Source organism: Pan troglodytes, chromosome 8 (genome assembly GCF_028858775.2).
Source record: "Pan troglodytes isolate AG18354 chromosome 8, NHGRI_mPanTro3-v2.0_pri, whole genome shotgun sequence".
Lineage (NCBI taxonomy): Eukaryota > Metazoa > Chordata > Mammalia > Primates > Hominidae > Pan > Pan troglodytes.
The window spans coordinates 145786574-145808807 of record NC_072406.2 but is presented as its reverse complement, the minus strand read 5'-3'; the positions used below and the strand labels follow the sequence as shown (position 1 = coordinate 145808807).

General features: G+C 39.6%; 1 protein-coding gene and 1 long non-coding RNA gene across 5 annotated transcripts in view; one reads left to right on the top strand and one right to left on the bottom strand.

Moving 5' to 3' along the window:
- Positions 1–22234, top strand: part of LOC134807095 (uncharacterized) — a 53213-nt gene that overhangs the window by 1874 nt on the left and 29105 nt on the right. The window contains exon 2 of the long non-coding RNA XR_010146732.1: positions 5633–5741. This is a non-coding gene — a long non-coding RNA (uncharacterized LOC134807095). The remainder of the gene's footprint in view (positions 1–5632; positions 5742–22234) is intronic.
- CYP2E1 (cytochrome P450 family 2 subfamily E member 1) overlaps positions 1–22234 on the bottom strand; it is a 46461-nt gene that overhangs the window by 19769 nt on the left and 4458 nt on the right. For 3 of the 4 annotated variants that reach the window (XM_063781207.1, XM_063781209.1, XM_016919688.3), the window contains exon 1: positions 21971–22142. Coding sequence is in view for 1 of the 4 variants with exons in the window: in XM_063781208.1 (XP_063637278.1) it covers positions 21971–22042 (72 nt within the window). In the remaining 3 variants the exon portion in view is untranslated. Of the gene's footprint in view, positions 1–21970; positions 22148–22234 lie in introns of those variants that run through there. The other variant, XM_063781208.1, reaches the window with a different exon arrangement.

The following is a 22234-nucleotide window of genomic DNA, read 5'->3' as shown; positions in this document are numbered from 1 at the left end:
CTTTGTTTAACCACTGTCCTGTCCGATTATTCCCAAGGTTTTGCTACTGCAGACTAGGAACATTTTTGAACATGATTCCTGGAGCACTGTGTAAGAATATCTCTAGGCCAAGTGTATACCTGGGCAACCTAATAGACATGGAACCAGATTGTTTTCCAAGTATTTGAACCATTTACCTGCTTCCAGTGGTGTCTAAGTGTTCCTGTTATTCCCAACAGTATGTACTAATAAATTTCTTAATATTTTCCCATTTAGTCAATATAAAATGATATTTAACTGTGGTCCCATTTTGCATTTCCCTGATTATAAAGTAGAGAAACTTTCTCTCCTTCTCTCTCTCTCTCTCTCGTCAAAATTATACATACTTTTCTCTGAAATGCCTACTCATGTATTTTATGTATTTTGCTCTCCTCTTCCCTTGGGGTTTTGGTCTCTCATTGTTTGCAGGAATGCTTTATTCTGATCCGTCCTCAGTTCTATGTGTTGCAATAATTTTTTCCATTCTTTAGGTTACTTTTCTATACTATTTATGGCATTCTTTTTATCAACAGATGTTCTCAAGTTATCAGTCTTGCATTTTTGGATTAGCACTTTTTGAGCTTAAAAAAATCCCTTCTTCCAGCCTGGGTGTTGGAGTGAGACCATGACTCAAAAAGAAAAATCCTTTCCTAGCCAGAAAGATGATAAAGATAACTGCTTATTTATAAGGTTTTACTGTTCCCATTTATGCCCTAAATCTATGTAGAATTTATTTTTGTACATAGTAAGGACTAAGGAAGTTTGTTTTCCCATATAGATATGAATTGTCCCAGGATCCTGTCTCTGATCCCCAAATCATCTTCCAGAACAAGACAAAGTTCTTACACAGGGGATGCATCAGAGGCCTGTCTCTCCCTGGTCCAATGCCATAGCATTTTAATTAATATAGCTTTATAGTAGTATTGATATCAAATAGTGCAAGTCCTGTGGTGATTCACTCAGGATGGTGGCAGAAATATTAAAGGGAAATATTAGGGAAAGTTATAGGGAATAGTCACAAACCTTTTTGGAAGGCTGAAAGGTTACATAGCTTGTAATAATTGAACAGGCTGAAGGCAGCAGGTTCTTACCTTAGAGCATTAGGTCATAGGGTAAATACTAGGGACAATAGAGGCTTCCCCAGTTAAAGTCTGTTTACCCTACCTCCATTAACTAACCTTTGAGCCAGATGGCCCTCTTGGTGCGGAGGAGGTTGACCAGGGAAATTGCCCCCTAATGGTATTTAAACCGTGGTACCTGAGCTTTAATCATTCATAGAACTACCGTCTTAACCATGTTAATTATCCACAAGTGTGTTGACTCAGAGCTTCTGTTGTTAAGCGTATACTAAATAAATGCCTGAAGTGCAAGCTGCTCAGAGCCAGCCACAGTGACAAACCTCTCTTGGTGTGTAGGCTGTCGGACACTGAGCTGGACTGGCAAAGCAGAATATCTCTGTGTCAGTGTACGTTTTATTCATCCATCGTTTGGGTCAGGGTCTGCAGGCACACCCCCGCAGCTAATGCCCTCTTGTGAGGAGCAATACCTCGAGTCCCACCACCGTTTTTTATTTCAAGAGTGCCTTGGGTCTTTGTTCTTCCATACAAATTTTAAGACTCAGTTAAATTTCCTCAAAAAGTCTTTTGAGATTTTGATCAGAATCACATAAACTCTGTGAATTAAATATCTTTAAAATACTGATTTTTCCTATCCATGATGTGGAATCTGTTTCCATTTATTTAGGCCATTTTAAAATGTTTTCAATAAATTTTATAATTTTCCGCATGTAAATTGTACACATTTTTGTTAACCTTACTCTTAGTTAACGTTGAGTTTTCTAAGCAGAGTTCTTGATAAATTATGTTTTCCAACTATTTATTGCTAGTGTATAGCAATACAAATGATTTTTGCTTATTGATCCTAGAGGCAGCCCCCTTCCTAAACTCTCTTATTTCCAGTAATTTCTGTGCAGATTCTTTTGTGGTTTCTCAGTAGACCATCCTGTCGTCTGTGACCAAGGAGAGTTTTGCTTTATATCTTTCAATCTTTATTCCTGTAATTTCTTTTTCTTGTCTTATTGCACAAGCAGAGCCTCAGTACACTGTTGCCTTGATTTTTATTTTAATGGGAAATATCTCAGAAGTTCTCTAAGAGGACGCTCAGTAGCCATTGCCCCTTTATGAATGATGTTTATTGTAAGGTTTTGATAGGTATACTTTTTGAGTTTAAGGAAATTACCTTTTATTTCTAGTCTACTAAGAATTTTTAAGTTAATAATAGATGTTGAATTGTACTAAATGCTTCTTTTGAAATGTTCAGATGATTTTCCCCTTTAATTTGTGAAAGTGGTGAATAAATTTATATATTCTCCACTGTTGAACCACTGTTGAGACCCTGGAATAAACACAGTTTGGTCCTGACACTTTGTCTTTTTAATGTATTGACGGATTTGCACCCAGAGGAAGGGCTGGCTGGCAGCTGCATTTGGTTTACTCACAGGTTGTTTTGGATTTTTGCATCTATGTTCAGTATGAGGCTGGCCCATAGTTTTCTCTTCTGTCTTTCTCTGTGTTGAATATCAAAATTATCCAGGCTCCAAAGAATGATTTGATGACCATTCATTCATATTTGATCCTTTTGAAGAGTTTATGTAAGATTGAAATGATCTAACAGGTTTAGAAGAACTCACTTTTGAAACCATATGGTATTTTTATTTGTGAAAACATTTAGAATTAATAATTCAATGTATTTAAGAGTAGCATAACTGGTCAGGCTCTACACTTCTTGAATTGATTATGAAAACTACATTTTTTCTAGGAATTGTGATTTCTTGTAAGCTGTCAAATTTATTCACATAAATTTGTTTTAGTATTGTCTTATGTTTACAATCATGGTTGTATTTATCATTATGTTCCTTTTACATCCCAAACATTGTTTATTTGTGCTTTTTTGTGCTTAAGTAGTCTCAGAAGCAGTTTCTCTACTTTATTAATCTTTTTCAAAGAGCAAGCCTTGGTTGTGTTCCTCTGTATTTCCTCACTATTTTGTATTTCATGATTTCTGCCTTTGTTATCTTGCCCCTTGCCCTTCTTTGGGTCCAGTATGCTGCTTAGTTTCAGTTGGACATTTGGCTTATTAATTTTCAGTCCGTCTTTCTTAGTACAAGGACTTATGATTATATATTTATCTGTAAGATCTTCTGTTACTGTTTCCTCAAGTGCTGATATTTAACGGTTCCATTATTCACTGAGCTCTGTGTGCTTTCTTAATCTCCATCCCTTGATTCATGATTCTTGTGCAAATGGGGTATTTTTCAAAATATATAGAAATTATTTTTTAATTAGAGAAAATTTCAAATGTGAAAAAACAGTGAGAGAAAGATAAAGCACCCCCACATAGCTAACACTCAAATTCAACAATGGTCAAAATGCAGTTAATTTTGTTGCATCTTTAGAGTTAAGACCTTACTCTCTCTAATCTCTCTCAAACTACTTACAATGCCAATATCACAGCTAAAAATAAAATAATTTTATGAAGATTGTTAGTTTATACTTTTACTGATGTCTAATTTAATTCCATTGTTGTCAGAGAATGTGGTGTGTATATAAATTTTGTACAGTTTACTGAACTTACTGTATGGCCTAGCACAGTGCTCCCTAGAGTGTGGTATGCAGACCATCGGTGACGAGGCTGTACAGAAATTGAGAGCAGGCAACTGTTCAAACTGTGTTCAAATACGGCAAACACAGAGCTGTCAACAATCCAGCTGTTTCTAGACCTCATTTTCATTTTCTCTACATTTCTTTTCTGTTCATAAATCTTCCACCACGTGGCTCCACTGCAGTCTCTCTGAGCCTATTCTGGCCTAATTAAACTCTGTTAAATTTAATTTGTCTAATAAAGTTTTTCCTTTAAATATAGGATTGGAAGAAATATTGGCCACAAAGGAAAATTCACATTGGCAGAAGTCATAATGAGTTAAAAATAATGGATATGAACCCCCCACAAAAAAACTAAGGAACCAAATCTTCATTGGATAATCTAAATGGAGAAACTAATCTAGATTAAAACCATTAATGTAAAATTAAAGTGCAAAAAAGTCAGACAGTTCAACTACTCTGTGTAAAAACGTGATAAGATATTAAATAGCTTAAGAGAATTTAAAGAAAAGTCATGAATGTTGGCATAATTCAGTGTTAAAGTTGCATACGTATGTCCAAATATCACCTGAATTAAAACATCCTTACAATCAAAGTTCAGGATAGAAACTCTCGGGCTCAAAGGTCTCCTGCCTTCCCTACTTTTATCTTGTTAATTTTTTTTAAAAAAAAGAAAAACCAGGTGGTGTGTGTGTGTGTGTTTGAGACACAGTCTCCCTCTATTGCCCAGGCTGGAGTGCAGAGGTGAGATCTTGGCTCACTGCAGCCTCAATCTCCTAGGCTCAAGCAATCCTCCCACCTCAGCCTCCCAAGTAGCTGGGACTACAGGTGCGTGCCAAGCCTGGTTAATTTTTTTTTTTTTTTTAGAGACAGGGTCTCACTATGTAGCCCAGGCCGGTCTGGAACTCCTGGCCTCAAGCGATATTCCCACCTTGGTCTCCCAAAGCACTGGGAAAGTTTAATTTTTAATGAAGTATGACGTATATGTCAAGGTTTATTTGTTTTGCATGTGGACACTCGATTTTCCCAGCACTGTTTGTTGAAAAGACTACCCTTTGTCCATCAGGTTGCTACTGCACCTATGTAAAAACTCAGGTATATTTGTCTGGGTCTATTTCTGGGCTGTCTATCCTGACCCATTAACTTGTCTTTGTCTTTCACCAAAATCATACTCTTTTTTACTGTACCTCAAGCTGAAGGACTCTCGCTACCCAGTTTACATCTTTAAATTGGGCAGCGGGAATAAATTAGGTAATGAGAGTCCTACAACTTTGTTCTTTTTCACAGTTGTTTTGACCATTCTAGTTCCTTTGCCTTTCTGCATAAATTTTAGAATTATTTGATCAATATCTGATTGCTAAGATATTGATTAGAATAGCATTGAATTTATAGATAAAACTGGGGACAATTGATGCACTAACAAGAATCTTTTCCAACCCATGAACATGACATGTCCTGCATATATTTTATTAAATTAATATCTAAGTGCTTCATATGTTGCTATCGTAAATGTTTTTTAAACATTTAATTTTATTTAAAAATTCTAGTTTCCTATCTAGTTATTCATTGCTGGTACATAGGAATACAATTGCCTTTTGTACATTAACTTTATATTCTAGTCTTGCTAAACCCATTTATTAGTTCCAGTAGCTTTTGGGGGGTAAATATGTAGGGATTTCTATATAGATAATTATATAACCTATGAATGAAAACAGATTTATTTCTTCTTCTCCAATCTGCCTGCCTTTTATTTCTTTTTCTTGACTTACTGCACAGTATCGAATAGGAGTGGTGATATGGTTTGGCTGTGTCCCCACCCAACTCTCTCCTTGAATTGTAATAATCCCCACATGTCAAGGGTAGGGCCAGGTGGAGATCACTGAATCGGGGGGCAGTTTCCCCCAGACTGTTCTCACAGTAGTGAATAAATCTCACGAGATCTGATGGTTTTACAGATGGGAGTTCCCCTGCACAAGCTCTCTTACCTACCACCATGTGAGATGTGACTTTGCTCCTCCATCGCCTTCCACCATGACCATGAGGCTTCCGCAGCCACGTGAAACTGTGAGTGCATTAAACCTCTTTCGTTTATAAATTAGCCAGTGTCAGGTATGTCTGTATTAGCAGCGTGAGAGCACACTAATACAAGTGGTGCGAGAGGAAACTGTTGACATTTTTTCCAGTCTTGGGGGAAAGCATTTACCCACTTATCTTCAAGTATGATGTTAGCCGTAAGTTTTTGTAGTTGCCCTTTGTTAAGGTAGGGACATTCTTTTCTATTCCTAGAGTGCTGTGACTTTTTAGTGGGAATGGAGGATGAATTTTATTGTTTTTACAGTATTTTTTGAAAAGACGATATAATTTTTCTTATTCAGCCTGTTAATACAGAAAATTACATTAATTTTCCCATTTATTATTTTTTAAAATGTATTGAGGTGAAATTCACTTAACAGAAAATGGATCATTTTAAAGTGAACAGCTCAGTGGCATTTCGTACATACACAATATTGTGCAACCACCACCTCTGCTTCCAAAACATCCTCATCATTCCAGAATAAAACCTCATACCCATCAAGCAGCTTCTCTCCATTTCTCCATGCTCCTAGTCCCTGGCAATCACCAGTCTGTGTTCTGTCTTTAGGAATTGACCTATTCTGGCTATTTCATGTAAATGGAGTCCTACAGTTTCTATTGCTCTATCTTCAAGTTAATTTAGTCTTTCCTGAGCTGTGCCAGTTTCCTGATGAGCCTTTTGAAGGCATTTTTCTTCTCTAGTGCTGTGGTTTAAAATTTCTATTGTTCCCATGACGTTCATGTTTATAGTTTCCAGCTCTCTGCTAAAATGACCTACCTGATCTTGCGTATGGTCTGTCTTTTTCATTAGGACCATTAGCATATTACTGAGTTGTTTTAAATTCCCTTTCTGATAGTTCCGCCACCTGTGTCATATCCGAGTCTAGCAGTAATGATTCTTTTATGTCTTCTGTTTTTCCTTGCTTTTTTGCATACTGGACATCTTGTGTAAGACAGTAGATACTAAGGTCAAAAGTGTTTTATGCTTTGAGAAGAGCACACATTTTATTTTGCTAGTTCTTTATGTGTGGGGGCTTGTGCTCATCTTAATGTGGGTTAGGCTGAGTCGCAAGTTTGTTGTTTCTGTGTGAACATGTACCAGCAGCTCCTGATTCCCCTAGACATACTTCGAGTTTGTCTGCATGCATCGCTTTCGCTCTCCCTTTGCTCCTGGGAGAGAGGCTCTCTCTTGCAGCTCCACCAGCTCTATTCCACTGATATTTTTATATGATGCTTGTCAGTGAGATTATGGAGTGTGGAGGAGGACAGCATTCCCTGAGGTTCTAATTTAGCCTCAGTCTTCGGCAGACCGTGTCTTTCCAGCCCTTCCAAGCTCCAGGAATGCTGTGGGATCGCCTGTAATTTTCAGAGGCAGAAGTTCCTCCTTGATTGTGTCCCTCCACAGAGCACTAGATAAGGAGAGAATCAGTAACTTCCACTTATGCAACATCTTTTAAAGTAATTTTCTAGCATCTGTTTCTGAGATTTTAAGGACAATCATGGCATGGAGACATCCTATAATACTCCAGTGGCATCTTGAAATTGCCAAGACTGTGAGAAGCATTTCAGAAACCTGGGGAATTATTTTCTGGATTTAAATCATGTGGAAGTTGTGGTGCTTTTAATATATTTATCTCATTTGGAAGTTTCATATGCAGAAGATATGTCAGTTGTATTCATAGCCTAGGAAATAGAGTCCCGTCTAACACTCCATAGTTTGTGTTTTTTAAACTTAAAACTCTATTTACAAGGACAATCTTCTGTGTCGTATATTTTGTAGGTTAATATATGCCCAGAAACAACTCCCACAGAGCCCAGACTCCTCAAGTGCATGCCAGGGAATAACCTTTGTATGAAATCGAATGATAATATGTTGCAAGAGTTAGATCAATTTGCAAAAGAGTCCGTTAAATGATGACGACAGCACAATGTGAAAAGCTGGCAATAAGGCACTTCCAATAATAGGTATGAGGACATCACCAGTGCACATCAGTTTCAAAAGTTCTTACTTTTTTCAGTAATCTGATTTCAATTTCTAATTAATGAAGATTGGGGGAGTTACCTTTTAACTATTTCTAACTTTGTTGACTTAAGATCAAAGAATGTGGACTGTAAAGTGTTTACTTTTTATAATTTGATAAGGTTTACTTTGTTCCCAAGTACAAAATTGATTTTTGTAATTGGGACATGAACACACAAACAAAACGTTATCTTCTGTTTAAAAAGTAAGTTTAATTATTACATTATTCAGTTTTTTCCATATTTGCTTTTTGTACTAAATTTGTCCAATTCTGAAACTGTGTTTTGAAGGTTGCCACTGTCATAGAACTATGGTCTAGTTCTTTTTTTATTTCTAGTAGATCTCAGTTCAAATATTTAGTTCCATGTTTTTGGTAAATAGAGATTTGTGGCTGTTACATCTTCTTCATAAATTATGCCTTTTATAATTGTCTACTAACTCTCTGTGTCCTGTTTAGTGCATTTATCTATAAATACTGCAGCTGTTGTAATCTCAATACTATCAAATACATAAGGAAAAGTATGCTAAGTGTATAGCCTGATGGGTTATCACAACATGAGTGTGGCCATGCCGAAGGGCTTTCAGAGTAGAAACATCACCCGCCCTCGGAAAAACATCACTTGCTGTCACCAACTCCTCCCCTAGTCCTAGGGGAGTTTATCCTAACTTTTAATACCACAGAATAGTCCTGGCCATTTTTAGACTTTATGTAACATTCACTGAATCACACAGTATGCATTCTTTGTGTCTTAATTCTTTTACTTAACTTCATGTTTGTGTGATTCACTCATGTTTGTGAACTTAACTTCATGTTTGTGTTATTTGTAGAAGTAGTTCATTCTTTTTCACTGCTATATATTATTCCACTCTGTGAGTATAGCATGATGCATCAATTATATCCCAAACAATACTGTTTTTTCTACTTTTTCGCTATGCAAATAATGCTGTCATGAAATTTCAGTGCCTGCCTTTTAATGCACATGTGTTGCTTACCTCTATTGTTTATATATCTAAAAGTGAAATTGCTATAACGTAAGGTAAGCACAAGTCATAAGTCAAGCTTCTATGCATGTGTGAGTCTGCACTTTGTGTGGCTCCATTGGTTTATTTGTCCCTCCTTGCACCAATCCCACACGGTCTTATTTAGAACATTTTAAAAATTACTCTTGATATCTGATAGTGTAACTCTTCCAACTTTGTTCCTCTCCTAGGGGATATTCTTGGCCCTTTGCATTTCTACCTACATTTTAAAGTCATCTTGTCCATTTCTACCAAAAACTGCTGAAATGTCTGGAATCGCACTCAATCTATAGATCAATTTGTGGAGAACGGATATGTTGCAACAATGACTGCTCTAATTCATAAACATGGTATCAGTTATTTCTGTGCAAGGAAACTCCCAGAACTCTCTCCTAATCCAGACTGGGCTGGGATGAGTGGCCTGTTGCAGGTGGGGTGGGTGGAGTGGTCCTGCCTTCCTGCAGGTCTTGTGTGGCTCTGCTTCACATCTCTCATGCTTTTTGGAACAGTTGAGGAGCTGACACATGTGTCCTCATGACCGTGGCAGGAGCACCTTCTCAGACACCTCCTTGCATTGGTTGCTCACTGTTTTAATCATGCACTGTTGGGTCTGAAATGAATTTGGAGAAATCTGTGACCTACCAAAGGCCTCGAAAGGCATATCTGGGGTCTCTGCATTCTCTTCATTTGTTGCAGACAAGTTGTTCAAAGCTAAGATTCAGGATGTGATGGTGCTCATGGCAATTTCCCTGCTGCACTAATTTTGGAATTTTCTTTTTTGTTCCATTGTTATTCTTGGCTAGTTTCAAAAGAGGAGAGTATAATAAAAATGACACGCATCTACTATCATTAAACGGAAGTCTCCATACTACTTTCTGTTCTTTTATTTTTCAAAATCATCATATGTAAAATAGACTGCTTTTCCTTTGGTGTACAGATCTATGAAATATAATGCTATTATATGTATTATATATATTATATTTATTATAATATGCAGTATATTTATTATAATATACAGTATATTTATATTTATTGTAGTATATATTATATTTTATGTAACTCCCATCATAAATGGGTACAAAACAATTCCCTCAATGCAATTATTTATCAGTTCTAGTAGTTTTGATGTAGTCTTTATGGTTTTCTGTATGTAATATCATGTCATCTGCAAACAGGGACCGTTTTATTTCCTCCTTTCCAATCTGGATGCCTTTTATTTCTTGCTCTTGCCTAATTACTCTAGCTAAGACTGACAGTAGTACTACGTTGAATGGAAGTGGTGAGAGTGGGCATCCTTGTCTTATTCTTGATCTTAGATGGTTTGACGCTTGTCTATAGTGATATCCTTTGACTATTTTCTTCTTATCTTTTGTGTATCTACTACAGATTTTTGCTTTGTGGTTACTTGAGGCTTGCAGAAAACATCTTATGTTTATAACCAGCTATTTTTAAGCTGATAAAAGCTTAATTTTGATTGCATAAATAAACTCTACATTTCTACTCCCCCACCTCATATTTTATGCTTTTGATGTCACAGTTTATATCATTTCATCATTTGTATCTCTCAACAGATTATTGTAGCTATGGTTGTTTTTAATTGTTTTATCTTTTAACCTTCGTACTAGAGATAGAATTGTTTTACAGAGGACCATTGCCTGATTAGTAGTTTGAATCTGACAATGTACTTACTTTTACCAGTAAGTTTTTTATTTTTGTATTTTTATCGTATCAATTAGTATCCTTTTTATCCAGCTTGAAGAATTCCTAGAATTTCTTGTAAGGCACATCTAATGGTGATATCCTTCCTCGACTTTTGTTTGTTTGAGAAAGTCTTATTCTTGCCTTCATTTTTGAAAGATAGTATTACTAGGTATGGTATCCTTGGGCAGTAATTTTTTTTTCTTTTAGGATTTTGAATATATCATCCAGCTCCTTCCTGGCCTATAAAGTTTCTGGAAAAAGAAAATCCATGGATATCTTACACAGTGGGCATCCCTTTTGTGTAACTAGTTGCTGTCCCTTGTTGCTTTCAAAATTCTCTCTTTGTCTAAATTTTTAACAATTTGATTATAATATGTCTCAAATGTGTGTCTCTGGATTTTTCCTATTTGGTGTCATCTGAGTTTCCTGAATCTTGATTTCAATTTATTTCCCTAAGCTTGGGAGGTTTTTCCCCATCATTTCTTTGAATATGTTTTGTGTCCCTTTCTCCCTCTCTTCCTCCTGGTCTACCAGTTCTGAATATATTGTTCTGCTTGTTGAAGTCCTGTAAGCTATCTTTTTCATTCTTTTTACTTCTAGGATTGGATTATTTCCAATGACATGTCTTTAATCTCACTGGTTCTCTCTTTCACTTAATCTGGTCTGCTGTTGAACACCTCTATTGAATTTTTCAGTTCAGTTATTATATTCTTCAGTTTTATAATTTCTATTGGCTGCTTTTGAAATACTTTCTATCTCTTTTTTGAAATTATTTGTTTATGCATTTTTCTCCTGACCTTAGTGAACATCTTTATGACCATTATTTTGAATTCCTCATTGGGTAGATCATACATCTCCACTTCACTAGGGTTGGTTTCTGCAGATTTATCTTGATCTTTTATTTGGAACCCATTTCCCTGTTTTTCTATTTCCTTTGATTCTCTGTATTAGTGTCCGTGCATTACATAAGACAACAGCCTCTCCCAGTTCTGTCAGACTGTGAGACTCCCAGTTCTGTCAGTGTAGGAGAAGGCCCTCACCAATTGGTCCAGAGATTCTGAGGTGCCTCTTAAATCCTGGTTTGTCCAAACCACTGTCTCTGATTTTAGTGCCCCCCGACTTCCCACCATAGAATTTTACAATGTGCCAAGTCCTGTCAGTGCCTTGAGATAGGTAAGATAGAAACTAGATGCAGTTGGAAAGATTGGAGTGTTAAATATATGTTCCAGTTTCTTCTTTGCTCAGGGTGAAGCTAAGAGCAAGAGTTTATCTCCCACTCTCTATGCACTATGTCAGAAGAAGGATCTGTGACAAGTGTCTGCATTTTCATGCAGAATGCACCCTCTGATAGTCACTAGAAGTTGGATTGTTGAATGTACACTTCTTTATTTTCTGTCGTCCAGGGAGACTCAGAAATGCAGAGACCCACCAATTCCCAAAGTTAGGTGGTTAAGGAGGCACTCCTCTGGGTGGGAGCTGTAGAAGTTGTGGCACTTGGTGCACAAACTACTTCTAAAAGGAATCTACAGAGCTGGTTTTATCACTGGGGTGAGGAGGAGGGAAAGGCTTGGGAAGTGCCTGAACTCTCATTCAGAATCCTGGAGGTCTATCGTTTGTCGGCCCTGTTGGCTCCCAGATGCAGGCTAGATAGGAGCCTGATCCTTAAGCAGTAACTGGAAAATTGTGCAGACTAACCCCTTCCAGGGAGAAACTGGAAGGCGTGTATTTAACCTCTTGTCTGCATTGGTCCTTGCGGGTGTAACTCCTATAAGTGCTTGCATGCCCATTTTTTTTCTTTCTTATTTTTATTTTTTATTTTTTGAGACGGAGTCTCACTCTGCCGCCTAGGCTGGAGTGCAGTGGTGCAATCTCGGCTCACTGCAACCTCTGCCTCCTGGGTTCAAATGATTCTCTTGCCTCAGCCTCCCAAGTAGCTAGGATTACAGGCATCCGCCACCACACCCGGCTAATTTTTGTATATTTAGTAGAGACAGGGTTTCACCATGTTGGCAAAGCTGTTCTCGAATTCCTGACCTCAGGTGATCCACCTACCTTGGCCTCCCAAAGTGTTACCGTGCCCAACCTTGCATGCCCATTTAAAACTACCTCTTTGTACCGTAATCTAGGGAGACTAGCAAATGCCAAGACGCTTTCATTCCCAGAGTTAGACAGTTTAGGATGCAGTCTTTTGGGTGGGAGCTGTAAAAGTTGGGGCAGTCAGTGTGTGGACAAACCTCTTCCAGAAAGAATGGGTAGATCTGGATATATCACAGGTGAACCACAGGAGAGGAGAAGGCTTAAGATGTGCTGAGCTACTGCTTAGCCTCCCGGAGGGCTATATACTAGTCCCCCTTATCCGTGGGTGATACAGTCCAAGACATTCTGCAGATTCCTGCAGCTGACTATGGCACCAAACCCTGTATATACTATGCTTTGTTTCCTATACATACCTATGATGAAGTTTCATTTATAAATTAGGCACAATAATGAAGGAAACATAATAACTAATTATAAAATAGAACAATTATAACAACATATGGTGACAACAGTTATTTAAAACTTACAAACTCTCTATTTCTGGAATTTTCCATTTAATATTTTCAGACTGCAGTTGGCCATAGTTAACTGAAACTTTGGAAAGAAAAACCATCAATAACAGAGGAATATTGCAGTTTGTCAGCCCGGTTAACTCCCTAATTCAGGCTAGTTAGAAGCTCTGCTGTTAGCAGAAGTTGGAGGAGTATACCGACAAACTCCTTTTAGGGTTTTGCCACTTTGTTCTGTGGTCTAGGGAGACTTGTGTATGCCTAGTCCCTTCCACTACCAGAGCTAGGTGAATTAAAAGTCAAACCATGGGAACCTTGGAGCTAGGGTCATATACATGTGGTCCATACCCTTCTCTCCTTAGGGAGAAGTTATGTGTTGGGAGTTTTTCCTGGTTTATGGTGCAGTACCCAGGGTGATATTTGTGCCTGCGTGTGCCTCAGCTTTTCCTACCTGCTTGATGTGAATATTTTCTCAGTTGTATGCTGTGTAAGACACTCTCAACTTTTTCTGACTTTCTCTCAAAGAAAATTTATCCATGTGTAGGTGTTTATTCCACGTGTCCATGGGTGGAGGGAGAGGTGGAAGTCTCCTGTGCCACCATGTTGCTGATGTCACCTCCCAGTAAAGTTTTCTAAAACAAATTACTTGACCATAAAGCCTAGAACAACAAGAAGTGAATCAAAATAAAACTTAGACAATGGGGTTTTCTAGATATACAATCATGTCATCTGCAAACAGGGACAATTTGATTTCCTCTTTTCCTAATTGAATACCCTTTATTTCCTTCTCCTGCCTAATTGCCCTGGCCAGAACTTCCAACACTATGTTGAATAGGAGTGGTGAGAGAGGGCATCCCTGTCTTGTGCCAGTTTTCAAAGGGAATGCTTCCAGTTTTTGCCCATTCAGTATGATATTGGCTGTGGGTTTGTCATAGATAGCTCTTATTATTTTGAAATACGTCCCATCAATACCTAATTTATTGAGAGTTTTTAGCATGAAGGGTTGTTGAATTTTGTCGAAGGCTTTTTCTGCATCTATTGAGATAATCATGTGGTTTTTGTCTTTGGCTCTGTTTATATGCTGAATTACATTTATTGATTTGCATATATTGAACCAGCCTTGCATCCCAGGGATGAAGCCCACTTGATCATGGTGGATAAGCTTTTTGATGTGCTGCTGGATTCGTTTTGCCAGTACTTTATTGAGGATTTTTGCATCAATGTTCATCAAGGATATTGGTCTAAAATTCTCTTTTTTGGTTGTGTCTCTGCCCGGCTTTGGTATCAGAGTGATGCTGGCCTCATAAAATGAGTTAGGGAGGATTCCCTCTTTTTCTATTGATTGGAATAGTTTCAGAAGGAATGGTACCAGTTCCTCCTTGTACCTCTGGTAGAATTTGGCTGTGAATCCATCTGGTCCTGGACTCTTTTTGGTTGGTAAGCTATTGATTATTGCCACAATTTCAGATCCTGTTATTGGTCTATTCAGAGATTCAATTTCTTCCTGGTTTAGTCTTGGGAGAGTATATGTGTCGAGGAATTTATCCATTTCTTCTAGATTTTCTAGTTAAGCTGATAAGCAACTTCAGCAAAGTCTCAGGATACAAAATCAATGTACAAAAATCACGAGCATTCATATACACCAACAACAGACAAACAGAGAGCCAAATCATGAGTGAACTCCCATTCACAATTGCTTCAAAGAGAATAAAATACTTAGGAATCCAACTTACAAGGGATGTGAAGGACCTCTTCAAGGAGAACTACAAACCACTGCTCAAGGAAATAAAAGAGGATACAAAGAAATGGAAGAACATTCCATGCTCACGGGTAGGAAGAATCAATATCGTGAAAATGGCCATACTGCCCAAGGTAATTTACAGATTCAATGCCATCCCCATCAAGCTACCAATGCCTTTCTTCACAGAATTGGAAAAAACTACTTTAAAGTTCATATGGAACCAAAAAAGAGCCCGCATCGCCAAGTCAATCCTAAGCCAAAAGAACAAAGCTGGAGGCATCACACCACCTGACTTCAAACTATACTACAAGGCTACAGTAACCAAAACAGCATGGTACTGGTACCAAAACAGAGATATAGATCAATGGAACAGAACAGAGCCCTCAGAAATAATGCTGCATATCTACATCTGATCTTTGACAAACCTGAGAAAAACAAGCAATGGGGAAAGGATTCCCTATTTAATAAATGGTGCTGGGAAAACTGGCTAGCCATATGTAGAAAGCTGAAACTGGATCCCTTCCTTACACCTTATACAAAAATCAATTCAAGATGGATTAAAGACTTAAACATTAGACCTAAAACCATAAAAACCCTAGAAGAAAACCTAGGCATTACCATTCAGGACATAAGCATGGGCAAGGACTTCATGTCTAAAACACCAAAAGCAATGGCAACAAAAGCCAAAATTGACAAATGGGATCTAATTAAACTAAAGAGCTTCTGCACAGCAAAAGAAACTACCATCAGAGTGAACAGGCAACCTACAAAATGGGAGAAAATTTTCGCAACCTACTCATCTGACAAAGGGCTAATATCCAGAATCTACAATGAACTCAAACAAATTTACAAGAAAAAAACAACCCACCCCATCAAAAAGTGGGTGAAGGACATGAACAGACACTTCTCAAAAGAAGACATTTATGCAGCCAAAAAACACATGAAAAAATGCTCATCATCACTGGCCATCAGAGAAATGCAAATCAAAACCACAATGAGATACCATCTCACACCAGTTAGAATGGTGATCATTAAAAAGTCAGGAAACAACAGGTGCTGGAGAGGATGTGGAGAAATAGGAACACTTTTACACTGTTGGTGGGACTGTAAACTAGTTCAACCATTGTGGAAGTCAGTGTGGCGATTCCTCAGGGATCTAGAACTAGAAATACCATTTGACCCAGCCATCCCATTACTGGGTATATACCCAAAGGACTATAAATCATGCTGCTATAAAGACACATGCACACGTATGTTTATTGCGGCATTATTCACAATAGCAAAGACTTGGAACCAACCCAAATGTCCAATAATGATAGACTGGATTAAGAAAATGTGGCACATATACACCATGGAATACTATGCAGCCGTAAAAAATGATGAGTTCATGTCCTTTGTAGGGACATAGATGAAATTGGAAATCATCATTCTCAGTAAACTATCACAAGAACAAAAAACCAAACACCGCATATTCTCACTCATAGGTGGGAATTGAACAATGAGATCACATGGACACAGGAAGGGGAATATCACACTCTGGGGACTGTTGTGGGATGGGGGGAGGGGGGAGGGATAGCACTGGGAGATATACCTAATGCTAGATGACGAGTTAGTGGGTGCAGCGCACCAGCATGGCACATGTATACATATGTAACTAACCTGCACAATGTGCACATGTACCCTAAAACTTAAAGTATACTAAAAAATAAAAAAATAAAAAAATTAAAAAAATAAAATAAAATAAAATAAATAAAACTTAGAAATAAAGAAGCTAGGATCAGAGGTTTCTGATCATATATACTGGTAGCCACTATATTTATAAAATATGAGAGTAAACAATTTTGGCATAGACTGTAAATGATATGAATTCTGACAAGATAACATAGGCAGCCACCTCCTCATTTTTCATGGCAAGGAATGCGTTCATGTTGTCTAAAATTAAAATCTGTTTAGATACAACTACTCTTCAATGTTTTTGTAAACTTCAGTGTATGTTCTAGGACACAGCAACAATCAGGGAGCTCCTTGCCTAAGTGAATGGCCATATTTTATTTCTTTTGAGATATATTTATGCTATAGTTTAGATATTAGACCTTCCAGACCTCATGTTGAAATGTGATCCCCTGTGTTGGAAGTGGAGCTTAATGGGAGGTGTTTGGGTCGTGGAGGTGGATCCCTCATGAATACATTAATGCCCTGGTGTAGTGACTTCTCACTTTATTAGTTCGCCCAAGAGATGGCTGTTGAAAAGAGCCTGCCCATGATGGTTAATACTGAGTGTCAATTTGATTGGATTGAAGGATTCAAAGCATTAATCCTGGGTGTGTCTGTGAGGGTGTTGCCAAAGGAGATTCACATTTGAGTCAGTGGGCCGGGAAGGCAGACCCACCCTTAATCTGGTGGGTACCATCTAATGAGCTTCCAGCGAATATAAAGCAGGCAGAAAACCATGAGAAGGTGAGACTGGCCTAGCCTCCCAGGCTATATCTTTCTCCCATGCTGGATGCTTCCTGCCCTCGAACATCAGACTCCAAGTTCTCCAGTTTTGGGACTCAGACTGGCTCTCCTTGCTCCTTAGCTTGCAGATAGCCCATTGTGGGACTTTGTGATCATGTAAATTAATCTTAATAAACTTCCCTTTATATGTATATATAGTGTGTATATATACTCTAGAGAACCCTGATTAATACAGATTTTGGTACCAGGATTGGTTCTAGAGGAACAGAATATTAAGGATGGAGTTCTTTCATTGGTTTTTGGGTTTCTGGATTTGGCTGCTTAATATGATTAGGTGCAAAAATGCTAAGGCCTATACTTCTAATAGTATGTAAAACACTGATAGTCCTTGGCATAAACTGTTTAGTAAGTTACGCAAAATAAATGCATTTGACACTCCTGATTCACCGCGTGTGAGAGGCAAGGAGTTAGTCACTCTGTACATAATACCTTTGACCGTATGTGGAGAACCAAGAAACATAATGAAACTGGTTAGTTGCTCCTAAGTTCAGTGGACAAAGTGATGAAAGCAAATGATGAACTCAGGGATTCTGTCTCCTGGCTTCAGAGGCAGATACTGAGCCTCAAATCTGCTAAGGTTGCCCTGAATGAGAGTCTCATCTCTTTCAGTAAAGAGCTGAAATTGTGGAAAAACAGATGCAAGCTCTTATCATTTGAGTGGCTGACCTGCAATGAAAGATGCATGCACAGCCTCACCAGGTGTCTACTGTTAAAGTGAGTGCATTGACTGGAAAAAAATGAGACCCTGAAACTTGGAATGGGGACGTGTGGGAGGACCCTGATGAAGCTGGAGACACTTGAGTTCATAAATGCTGATGAACTTTTTTGGCCAGAAGAAACAGCTTCCCCATCCCCAGTAGTGGCAACATCCCCTCCCCGACCCATGCTGCCATCAGTCTTTCCACCTTTGTCTGAAGAGATAAACCCTGTGCTGCCTGAGACAACAGTGATGGCCTCCCCTGAGGCAGATGCCAGGCAAGATAATGTTGATTCTCCTCAGGAGCTACCCTCCAACACCTCTGTTTGCTTCTAGACCTGTAACTAGATTAAAGTCCTGGTGGGCCCCTAGAGGTGAGGTTGAGAGTGTGATCCATGAGGAGGTGCACTACACTCAAAAAGATCTGCTTCAGTTCTCTAATTTATATAAACAGCAATCTGGAGAACAGGCATGGGAATGGATATCAAGGGTATAGGATAATGGGGAAGGAATATAGAGTTGGATCAGGCTGAATTTATTGATTTGGGCCCACTAAGTAGGAACTCTGCTTTTAATGTTGCAGCTTGGGGAATTAAAAAAGGTTCTAATAGTTTGTTTGATTGGTTTGCTGAAATATGGATTAAAAGATGGCTCATTGTGAGCGAGGTGGAAATGCCTGATCTCCCTTGGTTTAATGTAGAGGAAGGGATCCAAAGGCTTAGGGAGATTGGGATGGTGGAGTGGATTAGTCACTTTAGACCTACTCATCCCAGCTGGGAGGGTCCAGAAGATACACCCTTGACCAACGCCTTGCAAAATAGATTTGTGAGGGCAACACCTGAATCTTTGAAGAGCCTTGCAATTGCTTTTCTCTGTATGTCAGATCTAATGGTGGGAGCCACAGTCACTCAAATACAAAACTTAAATACAATGGTAACAATTGGATCCTGAGGTGGCAGGGGCCAAGTGGTGGCACTCAGCTATCAAAAGCAAGGTGAGCATAGCTATCATAATGGACAGCAGAGGCAAAGCGGCAATCAGAATAGTCTGACTCGTGTAGAGCTCTGGCATTGGCTAATTAATCATGGTGTTCCTAGAAGTGAAATTGATAGAAAGCCTACTGCATTCCTACTTAATTTATACAAGCAGAAAACTTCTAGGTCGAATGGATAAAAGACTAATTTGAATTATAAAAACATGGAATCATGGCCTCTTAATCAATTTCCAGACTTGAGCCAGTTTACAGATCCAGAACCACTTGAATGAAGGGAAAGCCAAGTTCCCATTAGGAAGGACCCTACTACATTACCAGCAATTTATGCAGTGAATCTTTCTCCCATCCTTCCCCAAGGAGACCTCTGGCCTTTTACCAGGATAACTGTGCACTGGGGAAAGGGAAATGATCAGACATTTCAGGGACTACTGGACACTGGCTCTGAGCTGACATTGATTCCAGGGGACCCAAAACGTCATTGTGGTCCTCCAGTTAAAGTAGGGGCTTATGGGAGTGAGGTAATTAATGAAGTTTTAGCTCAGGTCTGACTTACAGTGGGTCCAGTGGGTCTCTGGACTCATCCTTTGGTCATTTCCCTAGTGCCAGAATGCATAATTGGCATAGACATACTTAGCAGCTGGCAGAACCTTCACATTGGCTCCCTGACTGGTAGGGTGACGGCTACTGTGGTGAGAAAGGCCAAATGAAAGCCATTAGAGCTGCCTCTACCTAGAAAAATAGTAAATCAAAAACAATATTGTGTCCCTGGAGGGATCGCAGAGATTAGTGCCACTATCAAGGACTTGAAAGACTCAGGGGTGGTGATTCCCACCACATTCCCATTCAACTCTCCCATTTGGCCTGTGCAGAAGACAGATGGATCTTGGAGAATGACAGTGGATTACCATAAGCTTAACCAAGTGATGATTCCAATTGCAGCTGCTGTACCAGATGTGGTTTCATTATTTGAGCAAATTAACACATCTCCTGGTACTTTGTGTGCAACCATTGACTTGGCAAATGCCTGTTTCTCCATTCCTGTCCATAAGGCCCACCAGAAACAATTTGCCTTCAGCTGTCAAGGCCAGCAATATACCTTTAATGTCCTACCTCAGGGGTATATGAATTATCTGGCTTTGTGTCATAATCTTATTCAGAGAGAACTTGATCGCTTTTTGCCTCCAAAAGATATCACACTGGTCCATTACATTGATGACATTATGCGGATTGGATCCAGTGAGCAAGAAGTAGCAAACACTGGACTTATTGGTGAAACATTTGCATGCCAGAGGATGGGAAGTATATCTGCCTAAAATTCAGGGACCTTCTACCTCAGTAAAATTTCTAAGGGTCCAGTGGTATGGGGCCTGTAGAGATATTCTGCCTAAGGTGAAGGATAAATTGCTGCATTTGGCCCCTCCTACAACCAAGAAAGAGGCACAATGCCTAGTGGGCCTATTTGGATTTTGGAGGCAACACATTCCTCATTTGGGTGTGCTACTCCAGCCCATTTATTGAGTGACCTGAAAAGCTGTCAGTTTTGAGTGGAGTCCAGAACAAGAGAAGGCTCTGCAGCAGGTCCAGGCTGCTGTGCAAGCTGCTCTGCCACTTGGGCCATATGGCCCAGCATATCCAATGGTGCTTGAGGTGTCAGTGGCAGATAGGCATGCTGTTTGGAGCCTTTGGCAGGCTCCCATAGGTGAATCACAGTGGAGGCCTCTAGGATTTTGGAGCAAGGCCCTGCCATCTTCTGCAGATAACTACTCTCCTTTTGAGAGATAGCTCTTAGCCTGTTACTGGGCTTTGGTGGAAACTGAACGTTTGACTGTAGGTCACCAAGTCACCATGCGACCTGAACTGCCTATCATAAACTGGGTGCTTTCTGACCCATCTAGCCATTAAGTGGGTTGTGCACAGCAGCATTCCGTCATCAAATGGAAGTGGCACTAGGGAAATGACCACAGGATGGAAGTGGTATATATGTGATCAGGTTCCAGCAGGTCCTGAAGGCACAAGTAAGTTACATGAGGAAGTGGTTCAAATGCCCATGGTCTCCACTCCTGCCACCCTGCCTTCTCTCCCCGAGCCTGCCCCGATGGCCTCATGGGAAGTTCCCTTTAATTAGTTGGGCCTGGTTCGTGGATGGTTCTGCACGATATGCAGGCACCACCCAAAAGTGGAGAGCTGCAGCACTACAGCCCCTTTCTAGGACATCCCTGAAGGACAGTAGGGAAGGGAAATCTTCCCAGTGGGCAGAACTAAGAGCAGTGAACCTGGTTGTGCACTTTGCATGGAAGGAGAAACGGCCAGATGTGCGATTATATACTGATTCATGGGCTGTAGTTAATGGTTTGGTTGGATGGTCAGGGACTTGAAAGAAGAATGATTGGAAATTGTGACAAAGAAATGTGGGGAAGAGGTATGTGGATGGACCTCTCTGAGTGGTCAAAAACTGTGAAGATATTTGTATCCCATGTGAGTGCTCACCAATGGGTGACCTCAGCAGAGGAGGATTTTAATAATCAAGTGGATAGGATGACCACTTCTGTGGACACCATTCAGCCTCTTTCCCAAGCACCTCTGTCATTGCCCAATGGACCCGTGAACAAAGTGGCCATGGTGGCAGGGATGGAGGTTATGAATGGGCTCAGCAATATGAGCTTCCACTCACCAAGGCTGATCTGGCTATGGCCACTGCTGAGTGCCCAATTTGCCAGCAGCAGAGACCAACACTGATTCCTTGATATGGCACCATTTCTCAGGGTGGTCAGCCAGCTACCTGGTGGCAGGTTGATTATATTGAACCTCTTCCATCATGGAAAGGGCAGAGATTTGTCCTCACTGGAATAGATACTTACTCTGGATATCAGTTTGCCTATCCTGCACATGATGCTTCTACCAAGACTACCATCTGTGGACTCACGGAATGCCTTATCCACCATCATGGTGTTCCACACAGTATTGCCTCTGACCAAGGTACTCACTTTACGGCCATAGAAGTGCAGCAGTGGGCTCATGTTCGTGGAATTCACTGGTCTTACCACGTTGCCCATCATCCTGAAGCAGCTGGATTGATAGAACGGTGGAATGGCCTTTCAAAGTCACAATTGCTGTGGGTGGCAAGCCACCCAGGTGCCAAGGCAAGAGACCGAGGACACGAGCTGTTCCAGTATAATAAAATATAAAATAAGAATAGTTATACCAGAGATAGATCTTAGATATGATTATATATACATTAATCATTAGTA